At 34.6% G+C, this 13,678-nt stretch overlaps 1 protein-coding gene across 1 annotated transcript; it reads left to right on the forward strand.

Annotated features, from left to right (window-relative positions):
- The first annotated feature begins 919 nt into the window (after window positions 1-919).
- LOC149570129 (small ribosomal subunit protein eS27y) lies at window positions 920-13,351 on the forward strand. Its single transcript, XM_089822795.1, has 4 exons — window positions 920-1,015; window positions 12,530-12,631; window positions 12,776-12,804; window positions 12,946-13,351. Exons 1-4 carry the CDS (start codon window positions 1,013-1,015, stop codon window positions 13,070-13,072), a joined length of 261 nt encoding a protein of 86 aa, XP_089678921.1. The 5' UTR covers window positions 920-1,012; the 3' UTR covers window positions 13,073-13,351.
- The last annotated feature ends 327 nt before the right edge of the window (window positions 13,352-13,678 follow it).

Consider the following 13,678-nt stretch of genomic DNA (forward strand, 5'->3'; position numbering starts at 1 on the left):
TTGATAATTTGATTGCTTGCATTACATAGGATAGTGCAACTTAAATCTTTAATCAAATAAGTGCAATATGTCTTTCTCAATGGGTTAACCCTTAAATGCCCTTCCAACATACATTATACAACATTACCGTGGCAAATTTTGAATGTTTCCTATAAGTTCTTTTGAAAGTTTTGAAATCAAGGCTTAAGCCAAGATTAATTATTATTATTTATTAAGTTAAAGTAGATTTGAACCCAAAATCTTCTAAATAAGAAACTCACAATTTACCATTGTATTGTAGATTCTTCCCTAACAACTTCATAATTATTATACTTGATATATTTAACTATATAATTTTATATTATATAAAATTATACTAGTAAAATATTATAATACAATTAAACTCTTATACTAATTAAATTTAAATATCAATTTTCTTAAGATAATTGTATGAAGTAAATATACATTATATATTAAATGAAATTATATTAATAAGTTATACTAAATTTATTAAATAAAAATAAAAATAACATTTAAATTAATTGCTAAATTAAGCAAGTACACTTGTTTAATTTGATCTACAAACAAGCTTACTATCCTCTTTTCTTACCATAGAACTTAATTAAGAAAAAATTATAAAAAATACATCAAAAAAACCAACAACTAAAAATAGAAAAAATAAAAATCTGTCCAAACCAAAATCCCTTATAAGGAATTCCATTACAAATAAATTCAACCTTTAAAAAAGGGAAAATGCCACGAGTATTTGCTAATTATTCTCCCTCTCTCCTTACGATAATTCTACCGACTTAACCTAAACCCAAGGCGGCATACGGTGGAATCGATATCAACGGCCTATGATAAGAGGACGAGAGCAATCGACGGCCAGGATTGCATTCCTTTCTTCATAAATAAAACTCTTGAAACTCGATTTAGCCCTCTGGCGTTGAAGAGGTGCTGTGCGCGGCTGCTCTCACGATTTATTTGGATTTTGGATCCGATTATTTCTTCAAATTTCCTCCCTACTATCAAAATGGTAATCTCACAAGCTCTTGAAATGCTTTCAGTGTTTTCTGGATTCCGTCTGTCTGTCGAGTATTTCAAGGGTTTAGGGTTTTCAGCTAAAAGCTCAATGTTAAAGTAACAAGCCTGTCGTTCATTGTAACTGCGCCTGATTATATCAGTAATATTTGAACGCAAATTGAATATTAAAATCTGTTTGAATCTAGTGAAGCTTGCTCCTGAATGCTATAAGCTTTCATTTATTATGGTCGTTTGGAACGACTAATAAATTGCAGTGAAGCAAATAATGATGGCTAAGACGAACAGAATTATTTGTATATATAAATGGATGGATTTATTTTATTGATAATTTGTCACGCCCCTAGATGTCTTTGTGCATAAAGCCATCTATTATTATTTTTACAATATCATTAGTCACTGCAGATTCTAATCAGGTGATGAAACATATCTTTTGTAGAGGTTGGCAGTGATATTACTCTTTTTGATTAGAAGTTTCCTGCTTCTAATGTTTTTTCTTGGATGCCATGAGAGACGTAGGAGTCCATGTTCAAGTGTGCAACTATTTCTTATTGAATGAATGGATGTGGTAATATTAATGTTAAGTGTGCATCTATTTCTTATTGAATGAATGGATGTGGTAATATTAATTTTAGTAACGGCGGAGAGACCTTAAATAGTTTAGTGCGTACAAATCCATGGCCACTCTGTAGCAAACTTGTTTTTTTTTTAACTTTCAGAGGTCAAAATTTGCCGTAGAATAGATCCGTTTAGAAAGTGGGCCTTCTTCTGTCAGAGAATCACTCGATTTTGGATGCCACGCCTTTTTCAATGTCAGGCATTTCACCTGCCCTCAAGTTATAGATGTAAATTGACAGAATTTTGCCGCCTTGAGAAGTCGAGGATGGAGAGCCATCTAGATGAAGTAGTCATGTGAGTAGTCCACCTTGAAATGCCATAGTCTCTAGGACTCCATGATGGCATGGCTTGTCTTTTTGGTAAAATGTGTACTTTTTCTGTTTTGAAATTAGATCATTTACTTCCAAAGAAAAATACATTTCTTTTGAAAACTTACAAGTATCTTAAATTGCAAAATCCAAATTAAATGATAATATTTTAATAGGGCGTGCAAATTATGTTGGGAACTTTTTACAATTTAATAGCCAGGTCAGGGTATAAAGCTCAAAAGTTGGGCGACCTTATTTGAGTTGAGAGCATGGGTGCAACACAATTTCTTGCATTCCGCCTTCTATGGATCTTTTTTTTTTTTTTCTCGAGATTTTGTTCTCTCCATCTAGATTTTTCTAAAGCCACATGAACTCTTATATAATGTTTATATTGCTTCCATTCACCATAACTTTTTTTTCCTTGAGTTTCAAAATGTTTACATTTCAAAGTTATTAAATGACAACATAATTTAAGGCCAAGGTAACTTACTAATCTATGACAGTCTACATATCAAGTTGGTGCACAACATCCTCTAATAGGAAAACGTGTCCTATATAATGTAATACACATCGATGTTATTTTTGATAAGTAAACTATATATAGCTTGAGCTATTTGTTATAACAATCAATTTTTCATATGCAATCGTTATTTATATAGCCAATCTTTGTATATTGACAAATATTATGATATTTGCCTCCTGGGGCTTCAACCTTTACAAAACACTAGAGGGGTTTGGTCTTCCTTCTAAATAATGGCTTGATCTTCCTTCCAAATGCTTTACACATGGCACAACTAAGATTAGATATGTGGTCATTTGCAAGCAAACTATTTGGATTGGTGCCACAATACTTATTATACATTCTTATCTGTATTGGCTTGCCCATCTTGCCTTTGTATTATTTCTTGTGTGGGTCTTTATAAATGATTGTTGATATCACATTATCTTTTGTATGTTGAACATGTTTCTATATTTTTTTAGTGCCCATATGTGGCTTTGATGATCTCTTGCTTTAGTTTCTTTTCATGTTTGTATATAGGGAGGATGATTTAGGTTGCTTCTCAATATTGTTGCCCCTTGCTAGTTGTGATCAACCTTGTTTCCCTACATTTTGTAGAAGTTTGTTAAGATATTTAGATCGTTTCCAATATCATCCTCCCTTTTAAATGGTTGTCTAATTGTTGAATTGCTTTTTGGAAACGGTGGATGTTTTGATTACATTTTTGTTTGAATTTTGTCTTTAATCTTTTTACTTCTCTTCATATTTTCTAGGACACTAGTATTTTAAATGAGAAATCATCGTTTAATGTATTTTTTAATACGAACAATATAAACTAATGATTATTAACTATTTGTGGAAATGCGACAATCAAGCAAGTTAGCAATTATTTGCAATTATGATCTTCCTTGCGTCTTTATTGTGATTGCTTTGGTTAAGAGTTGGATGCGACCAAAAGGTCAGTTCTTAACCTCCTAACATATGAAATATTGAAGGATTTAGGGAGTCACTCACTCGTTAGTATCAATTATTTAAAATTGTTTTTCCATATACGTTCCTTGCGTCTTTATTGTGATAGCTTTGGTTAAGAGTTGGATGCGACCAAAAGGTCAGTTCTTCACCTCCTAACATATGAAATATTGAAGGATTTAGGGAGTCACTCACTCGTTAGTATCAATTATTTAAAATTGTTTTTCCATATAGGTCAATGCTTAATCATCTAGGGAGTCACTTTTACATATCTTTTGAATTTAATTTTGGCAAGAGATGAAAGTTCAGGGAGTGACTTTCTCATTAATCTTAATTGAAGTTATAATATATTGAGCATAATATCTTTTGAATTTAAGGTTGGCAAAAGATGAAAATTTAGGGAGTCACTTTTTAATCTAACATTCTAATTATCTCCTTTTTTGTGTGTAAACCTAAGAGTGTATTTGACATTTGTGCTTTGCATGGCAACAAGAGGCATGTTGCCTAGATTTTTGTGTATCACTTGCTGCTATTGAACATCTTGATAAGATAATTTGTGTGCAACTTGGTTTGCATATCTTGACAATGGCTTCGATGAAAAATTGTGTTAGGGATGATTTTAAGTAGGAAGAGGATGGCTAGCTTTAATTGTTAGTGTTGTGAGTCTATCTTGAACATATTCTAGTTAATATAGTCATTAAAATAATGGGTTATATTTTATTTGTTGATGTTAAGTGAACTTTTCCTTTTTAGGTAGGGTGATAGATGAAAATGTAGGAGGTTTTTGAGGAATAGATTTAAAAGGATAGTAGATAAGTAGTATATATTATTTTTCTTGAATTTTTAGGTAGGGTGATTTAATGGGTCACACCAATGTGAATGCAAATTAATATAACAACACTAGTTTTAGATGAAGTCTATGACTAATATACATTCATTGCCACCATCATCAAATGTTATTTTTTTTGAAGTCATTTACTTCTGTTACAACTTAAAATTAATATTTGAACCAGTTCAAAATTTGTGGTCTTATCTTTTGTAAAGATGGTAATCTTTCAAGTGTGTAGCTTGTAATATGCACATGTGAGTAGTTGAAATCTATGGTAGCTTACAATCAAATGTTGAACCTTCTTAGAAGTTATGGACATAGATATTCTTACTTTGAAAAGCCTTCTTGAAGTCTGTTGGCATGATATATGAACCTAGATAACCTTTTGCCCCTTTTAATGGACTTTGTTATATTTCTTAGATCACAACTAGGACTTGTGAACCTAGGAATTCACACATTTTCTATTGCAAGGCCTCAGGCTAGTAGTCTTCACGGGACTTCGTTTTTTACCCATTTATCTAACAATCTACATAAAGTCCCATCTTGGTGCTTGGCGCTATTAGTTCGGATTTCATATTATGTTATTTTACATAGACTAGTTAGGAGTCTAACTTGGGACTTGCCATGTGTATGGTGGGGCCCTCTATCATTGAGCTATGGCTTGTCTTTGCTGTACATTTTGGGTGGGGACTAATCTATCAAACAAATCAATACAAAACATCTTCATATTTATTTTTGTATGTAGTTCATTGTCAGGCCTAAAATATATGGTGATGTCACTTAACCTTTCTTAGCTTAGGTCTATTGAAACATTGGACATGCTTTAGTGAGTCCTAATCAATGGTGTTATTATCTTTATTGTTGCCTCTTCTCATCTTGAGTTCATGGGTGCTAATATTAGTAATTACAATATCCTTTAAATTTACAACAAAAGAACATTACACAATCGTGCCACAAAATGGTTGCAAATTGTTCTTGAAAATTATTTATTGTATTTTTAGAGTGGTGGAAGGGTGCTTTATAGTCTAGGATTCAATAAATCTTTAACAAATTATAAAATAAATAATTGTACATCTTGTTATCGTTTTAATCAATAGTTTATTTAGTCTCAACAAGTTAACTAATGCACTTATTATAATAGTAAGTTACTTTGATTTGATCATACTCCATGAAGTATGCTTTGACGCATCAACTTGATCATTAGGATACATGTTTGTACCCTATTCACATATTCCATAGATCATCCTTACGCTTTTATTCAATGTTTCTTGGTGACTATGCCCATGGGATGTGCTAACGTTTGCAAAAGAGGGACGTTTGACAAAGATATGTTTGATAATTTTAGTCGCTTAATGGCTCAATCGTTAACTAATAGCCACCGCTCTTTAGCATGAGAGGATGTGCACTTTTGCATGAGCTTATAAGATGATGGTTTACATAAGCCTCATTGAGTAGCCACTAGAGAATGTGGCTAATTGTGGTGCTAACACAGTAGATGAGGATTATAAAGTTGCTTGGTTAGTGTGTTAGATGACCTTGGATGCTTTAATTCTTGTGCCAGCATTTTTCTCAATCATGGTTTGATTGGATTGTGCTTAAATTTGTTTTCTTGTGATGCTTTAACCTTCAGAGTTTGATTGGACAAGTATTTGTGATAGTAAAGACACAACTTTGCAAGCATGTAGCTTGATGCATTCTAGTTACATTTTCTAGAGTTGTGCTACTACTTATCTTAATCTTACAAGCATTATTATACTAGAGCAAGACAAGTGAGTAGTGTAGTGTAACACTATTGTGAGTTGCCATTATACCTTGTGAGCATCATAGAAGTGCTTGAGATAGTCCACACTATATTACAATCATTGTAGTGATAGAGAAGTTGTCTTGATGCATTGTAGGCTTCATTTGAGCAATTTTCATGCAAATATTGTAAAATAGAAAAGAGGAGACGTGTTGACAAGTTTGAGAATTTCCATATTGGATTTCGTAAGGGTAAATTCGTAGGTTAATCACAATGTTTGATGGGACTTGTACCTTTGGTTTTTTAGTCACATCCATATGTGGATGTCTGGGGAACCCTTCGCCACATTTGATGAAGCCACCTATTAGTAGTGACTATAATTATGGGGGATTAACGCCTTAGTACACAACACTAGTGAGGAGATTTGTTATTCCATCTAGATTGTTGTTCTCTTTCCCTTAAGTCCTTTGATCATGAGATTGAAAGGGTCCTAGGGAAGAATAATTGTTCATACTTGAGATAGTGGATAGTGTACTGTAACACTATTGTGAATCACCGTTATACCTTGTGAGCATCATAGAAGTGCTTGAGATGGTCCACACTATATTGCAATCATTATGGTGATAGAGAAGTTGTGTTGATTCATTGTAGGCTTCATTTGAGCAATTTACATGCAAATCTTGTAAAATAGAAAATAGGAGACATGATGACAAGTCTTGAGAATTTCCACATTGGATTTCTTTAGGGTAAATTCTTAGGTTAATCACAATGTTTGATGGGGACTTGTACCTTGGGTATTTTAGTCGCCTCCATATGTGGATGTTTTGGGAACCCTTTGCCACATTCATGAAGGCACCTAGTAGCAGTGACTACAATTATCGAGGATTAACACCTTAGTACACAACACTAGTGAGGAGATTTGTTATTCGATCTAGAATGTTGTTCTCTTTTCCTTAAGTCCTTTTCCAAGGGAAGAATAATTGTTTATACTTCTTTGCTGATACATTTCTTTTTTTGGTTATATGATGGAGAGTATGATTCCTTCTCCACATGCATAGTACGAAGTTGGATTGAATCCTCTCTTTGGTTGGGTTCTAGAAATCTATATGTAATATGATTGTTGAATCTGGTCACGAGGGAAACATAGATAGAATCTTGTACCAACTATAACCCACTAACCACTAAAATACCCCTCCCACACACTATATATAGATGAACTCTTTTGACTTCAAAAGCACGAGGATATCTGGGTAAGGGTTTTTTCATAGGTTAAAAAGTTCTGTTTTTGTGGTTGGAAATACCTCTTTTTCAACTCTAGAAAGGTCTTGTCTCAAGACCAAACTAATAAAGTTCCCAAGAAGGTCTTATCCCTTACTGATTTATAGGTGACTAAAATTGGTAGAAAAGTTATTGAATTTGCACTTTAGCTATAGGCGGGGCCATGCATAATCACTTGCAAAGTCTCACTCACTTATTAGTTTTCTAACCCTTTTAACTACCTTAATAGGGGCCCATCAACATGAGTTGAAGTCTTATGTGTTACATACCCATACATAGAGAATCATTTTATTTTCAGTTATTCCCAACTGCCTTAGAATGGTAGGTTCCTTGACATGCTGATAATTGGACACTTCCCTCAACATGAGTTGAAGTCTTATGTGTTACATACCCATACATAGAGAATCATTTTATTTTCAGTTATTCCCAACTGCCTTGGAATGGTAGGTTCCTTGACATGCTGATAATTGGACACTTCCCTCCTAATGTTTACTAATGAAATCATAGTTGGATTGAATCTTGTCTTTCATTTTATTCTATAAATCCATATGTAATATGATTGTTGAATTTGATTATAAGGGAAGCATGGATGAAATCGTGTCCCAACTATATCCACCCATTGAACACTAAAATTCCTTCCCACCGACTATAAATGGATGCACTCTTGAGACTTCAAAAACAGGATGAGGATCAAAATTTTGGTTCTTTTAGTTGGAAATAGTATTCGTTGTTTGGACTCTAGAGGTCTTGTCACAAGGTTAAACAAAGATTCTACACCACTTTGATTCTCATGGCTACTCTATGTACTTATTGATGCTAGAATATGCAACTCCACTTATTGCTCTTCTCTATATGCATTGATGGAATATAATGCTACAAATTGGAATTGACACTCACTATCATTGATGTTGGATAAGAATACTTGAGATTCCCGTCCCTTCATTGATTTTGGACTTCTCATCCACACCATGCCATACATGCCCTCCTCTATTGGTTTCAATATGAAATGCCAATATGCCTTTGATTAAGGGTACTCCCCTTGGTAAACTGAACCCTTTCCTCATCTCAACCTCCCTTAGTAAGTCACGCACACAACACACCAGGAAATTGAACAGAAAATTGCAAGAACACTTGCTTTCTATTATCTTCAATGAAATGACATTAAAATATTCAGAAAATAACGTGCATTTTCATTAAAATAATCTGCAAGACGAGCCACAATCTACATTTCTGGAACTGAATGCTAAAATCCCCCTTTAGTCCTATATAAGTAGCACAATTAACTGCCTAAAAATATTCTGGAAAGTGTTCTTTTTCTATTTGGGGCACCCAACGTTTCAATTTCCAGCCTTAAGTGATTTCTCTTTCCCTTTTGCATTGAAACTGGAGTTTTGAAGGCACAACTTATGAAAACCACAACTTGTGAACGTTTGAGTTGATTGACCACTATCTATAACCCCATTTCAAAAATGCTACGAAGCACTCTACAGCTCTGGGCCTGTGAAGCTCTAGCTGATCAATGTTTGTTCCCCTTTAGAGCCTAGTCAAAACAGAAGTTTAATATCTTTTAAACCAGACTTGGTCTTGCCATGAAACTTTACCGGTAAGCTTATATATCTAGAATGAACTTCCAAGGAGGTAATTGGGACAATTGCTCAAACAAAAGTTTACTAAAATAGTAACTTCCCAAAAATAGTAACCCTGCCCAAAGATGCCATTATTGAAAACTAGACATATTTTTGGGTGATGAAAGATTGCTCATACACCCTGTATTATGCATGTAATATAGTTTATGACATGCCAACAAACATGAATGTGGCTACTAAGTTATGTGACATGTCATTTGATTTAACAATCAAAATATGCTCCTTGTGTTTGTGAACTATAGTTGTGGCTTGTGTGATTTATCATGCAAACAATCAGTCATGTAGGTAATGTCCCTTGGAAAGTCATCCCACTTGGTCAACATGAATTCATGAAGTCCAGTTTTAATTGTCCCACACGCTTTCCACCTGTTCCCATGAATACACTTGTGGAAAAATGCTTGGCTACACTCAATAGAGAATCAAGCTGCCCAACCTGCTTCAACTAGACAGATGAGTTTCCTCAACATATTGACTCAAGTCACCCCTTGTCTTGACCTGCTGTAACGGTGAACTGGTTTCTCAACCTATTAAGTTGACCTTCAGCAGTACTTCCTTCTAGATTAAGACTACATTTTCCATTCCAAGATTGGACAGCTATAGTTCAGTTTTGCAATGGGGAGTTTTGACAAGACATTGCAATCACCTATTGCTATTGTCATACAGCAAAGAGGAAGCTCTTGTGCTTTTTTGAATGAGCTGGAGAAGCCAGTCTCAACAACCTAATAGCAGCTACTGTTTTTAGTTGGTATTTGGTGTTAGGTAATATGGTTCTATAATTTATATGATGAATGCTTGATATTCACTTTTCCTATGTCTAGGATAAAATTATTATGATTCTATGTCCGTTTGGTTCGTGGAATTGTAGAAATCGAGATTTCTACAAATCTTGATTGAGTCAAATCAAGGTTGTACAAATCTTCAAAACGATTTTTGCAATTTAAATAGAAGCGTTTGGTTCATCTGGAAGATGGGTGAGACAATTACATTTCTGAGTTTGGTTCTTCAAATTAGAATTGGAATTAGGTTTTTTTGGGCATGAGCAGTTAACAAATTAGATTGCAGAAGATCTGATTATCCAAAGCTTTGCAGAGCTCTGAGTTGGGAATGCAGATGCTCTAATTTGCGTGTGTGGATGTGTCCAGGCGCTAGGAGTTGGATCTCATGGATCAGTGACCTCTGCAAATCTCTATGCGTTGATGGAGGGGTAATGTTGATTGTCCAAAGTTGGATCTCAGGTGTTGTGTGAGAGAGCTGACATGGCTTGATGTCTGATTGGATTGACTTGAGCTATTGGCATATCGAGAGGCTTCAATGCTTGGGTCGTGGGGTGGTCTCTATGTCGGATGCAGGCAGAGAGATTGAAGTCAGATCTCCAATGTTCGACTTTGCGACTTGGCTCGCTGTTCTACTTGGAAGGCAAGCGGGGTTATCAATGTCGATCTGAATGTCTCATGATCAAATGCTGCAGAGAGTGCATCTGTGATGCAAGTTGCAACAATGATCAGATCTTTTGCGATATGGATACTAGTAAGAGTTTTTTTTTTTTAGGTAAAAAATATTGTAATTGGGGATGGACTCCAAAAAATAGTCCAATCTAATTTTTTTACATTCCTCAAAAAAGTGTAACCAGGTTTTGATTTTCAATTCTAGGTAGCTAGGGGAAAGTCTGATAACTTGGTTTTGAGGTAAAATTAGATTTCTGCAATTCTAATTCCAATTTGAAATTTTGGACACAAATGCAAAATTTTCGAAATCCAGTTTTTGCGAAAGCCAATTCCAGTCTAATTCCATGAACCAAACTGATTAAATTATATGATGAATGCTTGATATTCACTTTTCCTATTTCTAGGAAAAAATTATTATCGTACAATTGCCTTACCCTGCTGTCCCCTAAAAAATGGCCTTGTATTCCAGCTGCCTCAGCTTGCTGTTGTCCCAGTTTGCCTATATCTCTCTTAGGGTTTGTTTTATTTGTATGCTTGTGTTTTCATTTCCGGTGCAATTATTTCATTTGAATTCCTTATGCGAGTATATAATTGACATGTCTGGTTGATTGTATTCATAACCTTGCTTCCTTAGTGGAGGAAGTGCCGGTTTAGTTAGCAAGGTGGTAGATTGACAAGAAACATCCATTTGATTTGATTTGGCACTGTGCTTTCTTTCCATTAGACTGTTTTGTTTTATACTTTTACCGTGGAGGCAAGAAAGTCTCTATCTGGTGCAAAGGAAGTTGATGTTTGAGGGAGGCAGGGAACACCACTGGAACCAGCAGCCCAACATTCTTGTTTGTTGGCCCCTGGTGTTGGGTTTGCATGGTTGTGTTGTGCATTGGAAGGTTTAAATGGTGCTAGTAAACACAAAATGGGTGTGCAATATGATGAACATGCATTTATGGGCATTGTATAAAAGTGAGCACACGCGCAATTGTATGTTGAACATTCAGATGCTAATGGCAGACAAACCTGTTTCAGACATCATGTATACAGTATTATTCTGACGCCTGAGTAGCATACACCGGATCATCCCAGTGGGAAGCATAACTTTTGTAATACTAGTCACCCATTATTCCCTGGTATGGTTAGGATTTGACCTTTAAAAATAGGAAATCCAAGTGATTCATTTCATGATGCCTTGTAAACTTTTTGTGAATATTGGAGATACTGAATCTTTTCCCTATGAGACATCAAATCTGTATTGGCGCTCACAAAATGTAACTAAAATGTACCTTAAATGTAGAAGTTGATCATTGTATATTATTCTTCTTTGAAACCAATGACAATGATACTAGAACATATAAGCTAGTATGTTTTGTGCCTCCAGCTGCCAGAAAAAATGTACTCCAGCACTAGGGTGCTACACTGTTGTCTTTATACTTCCATGTAGTTTGTGTTAAAAACTTCAAGGTTTAGTCCCAAGTCCTGTTGTATTTTAAGGGAAACCAGCTCAAAAACATTTTCCCAGTTTACTTTTTCTATTGCTGTTGATGATGACAGTCTAATGTTCTAAGTCGTCTTCAAGAAAACTTAATCATAATGTTGGATAATGTAATTGAAAGCTGACACCCATTGTTTAATGTGTAGGAAGCTCCAGTAATATTTTTATTGGCTATTGGTGATATGTTTACATCTATAGTAATCATTTTTTTTAATTTAGTAAAAAAATTGCAGAAAGGGCAAACATTAAAAGAAAACCTGTGATGAGGATAGAATGCCAGTGCTATAGATGGGTTTCAGATTGCTATCTTGAATGGTCTTGAGAATCCGCAAGAGTACAGTCCCAAATACGATAAAAATATTTACTTTAGATATGTTTCATATTCAATGTGAATGATTTTGCTGTCTTGCATGGTGAACTAATTGTGTAATAAGGTAAAATAATGCTTCGAATATTATTTTAGGGAATATGGTTGGGGTTTCTAAAATATTTAGTCTAGCAGTTTTGGTCCCATGCAAGGTATGAATGTTGGCCTTATTTGGAGATGCATTCAATCTTCTTTGCTTTGCTTTCAGGAACATAAACAAATTTTGGTAATTAAATGTCCTTAAAGCTCATGTTGGCAAGTATTCATTAATGTCTAAAGGAAAGTAGTTGCTGATGGTAAATCCTATTTGGTGATTGCAGGTGCTTTCTAATGACATTGACTTGCTTCATCCTCCAGCTGATGTGGAAAAGCGGAAGCACAAGTTGAAACGTCTTGTGCAATCACCAAATTCCTTTTTTATGGTATTGTTCCTAGTTAAGAATTGAAATATTAAATATCAGAATATTGGAAGTCCAGATACTAATATAAGCAGATTGGAGATCAAAGGATTGCGATTTTTTGGTATATAATTCTTCCTTTAGCTGACTACATTGTATTTGTTGCAGGATGTGAAGTGTCAAGGATGCTTCAATATGTATGTTTATTATACTTTTAGAATTTTATTGTTTCTTTTACAGGAAATAATTTTTGGCTTGGTTTGAAAAGTTTGTCCGTGCAGAAATAACATCTAAGGTTCGGTTCGGTATTTTAACATTTTATTATATTTTCTATGCAGTACCACCGTGTTTAGTCATTCACAGACAGTTGTTGTCTGTGGGAACTGTCAAACTGTGCTTTGCCAGCCAACTGGAGGTCGTGCACGGTTGACTGAAGGATGCTCTTTCAGGAAGAAGGGCGATTGAGATTTTATTCTTTTGGTGTTTTATGTTCAATTCTGGTACTCTGGGGAAACATTTGGCAGTGCAGTGGTCCACACCTCAGGCCTTTTCAATTGCTATACATACTATTCTCAAGTCATGTTAGGGCCTCTTTATAAAAGAGTGTTTCAGCTAGCTCGGGGAAGTTTTGCAGCTAAGATATTGCTTAAGTTATCATGATTCATGACTACTACTTGAATGGTATAAGTTTGTTTTAGAAGATTTTAAATGTAATGTGATTCAAGTGGAATTTTGATACTGGTCTGCCTGGTGTGTTCTTTATGTTAACGTTTTATTATTCAAACGTAGTTTTAGTTAATATCTTGTAGGCCTAAGAAATGACACGTTGTCTTGAATTTCTCATTAATGAATGAAATTGCATGGAAATTGTGATTTTAATGTTGTTATCATTGTAAGAGAATTATTTCCGGATATCTACCATTGAATCACCTATTGATAATTAGAAGCAGATTGCTTAGTTACTGATATCGAAGGCCTATGCACCACTTCTGTGTTACCAAATGATTATGCAAAGAATATCACCGACCTTGTGTCGCTGTAAATTTTCCTGTTCACATGAATTTATGCAAA

Source organism: Cupressus sempervirens, chromosome 3 (assembly GCF_028749045.1).
Source record: "Cupressus sempervirens isolate cs-2001-9-10 chromosome 3, ASM2874904v1, whole genome shotgun sequence".
Taxonomy (NCBI): domain Eukaryota; kingdom Viridiplantae; phylum Streptophyta; class Pinopsida; order Cupressales; family Cupressaceae; genus Cupressus; species Cupressus sempervirens.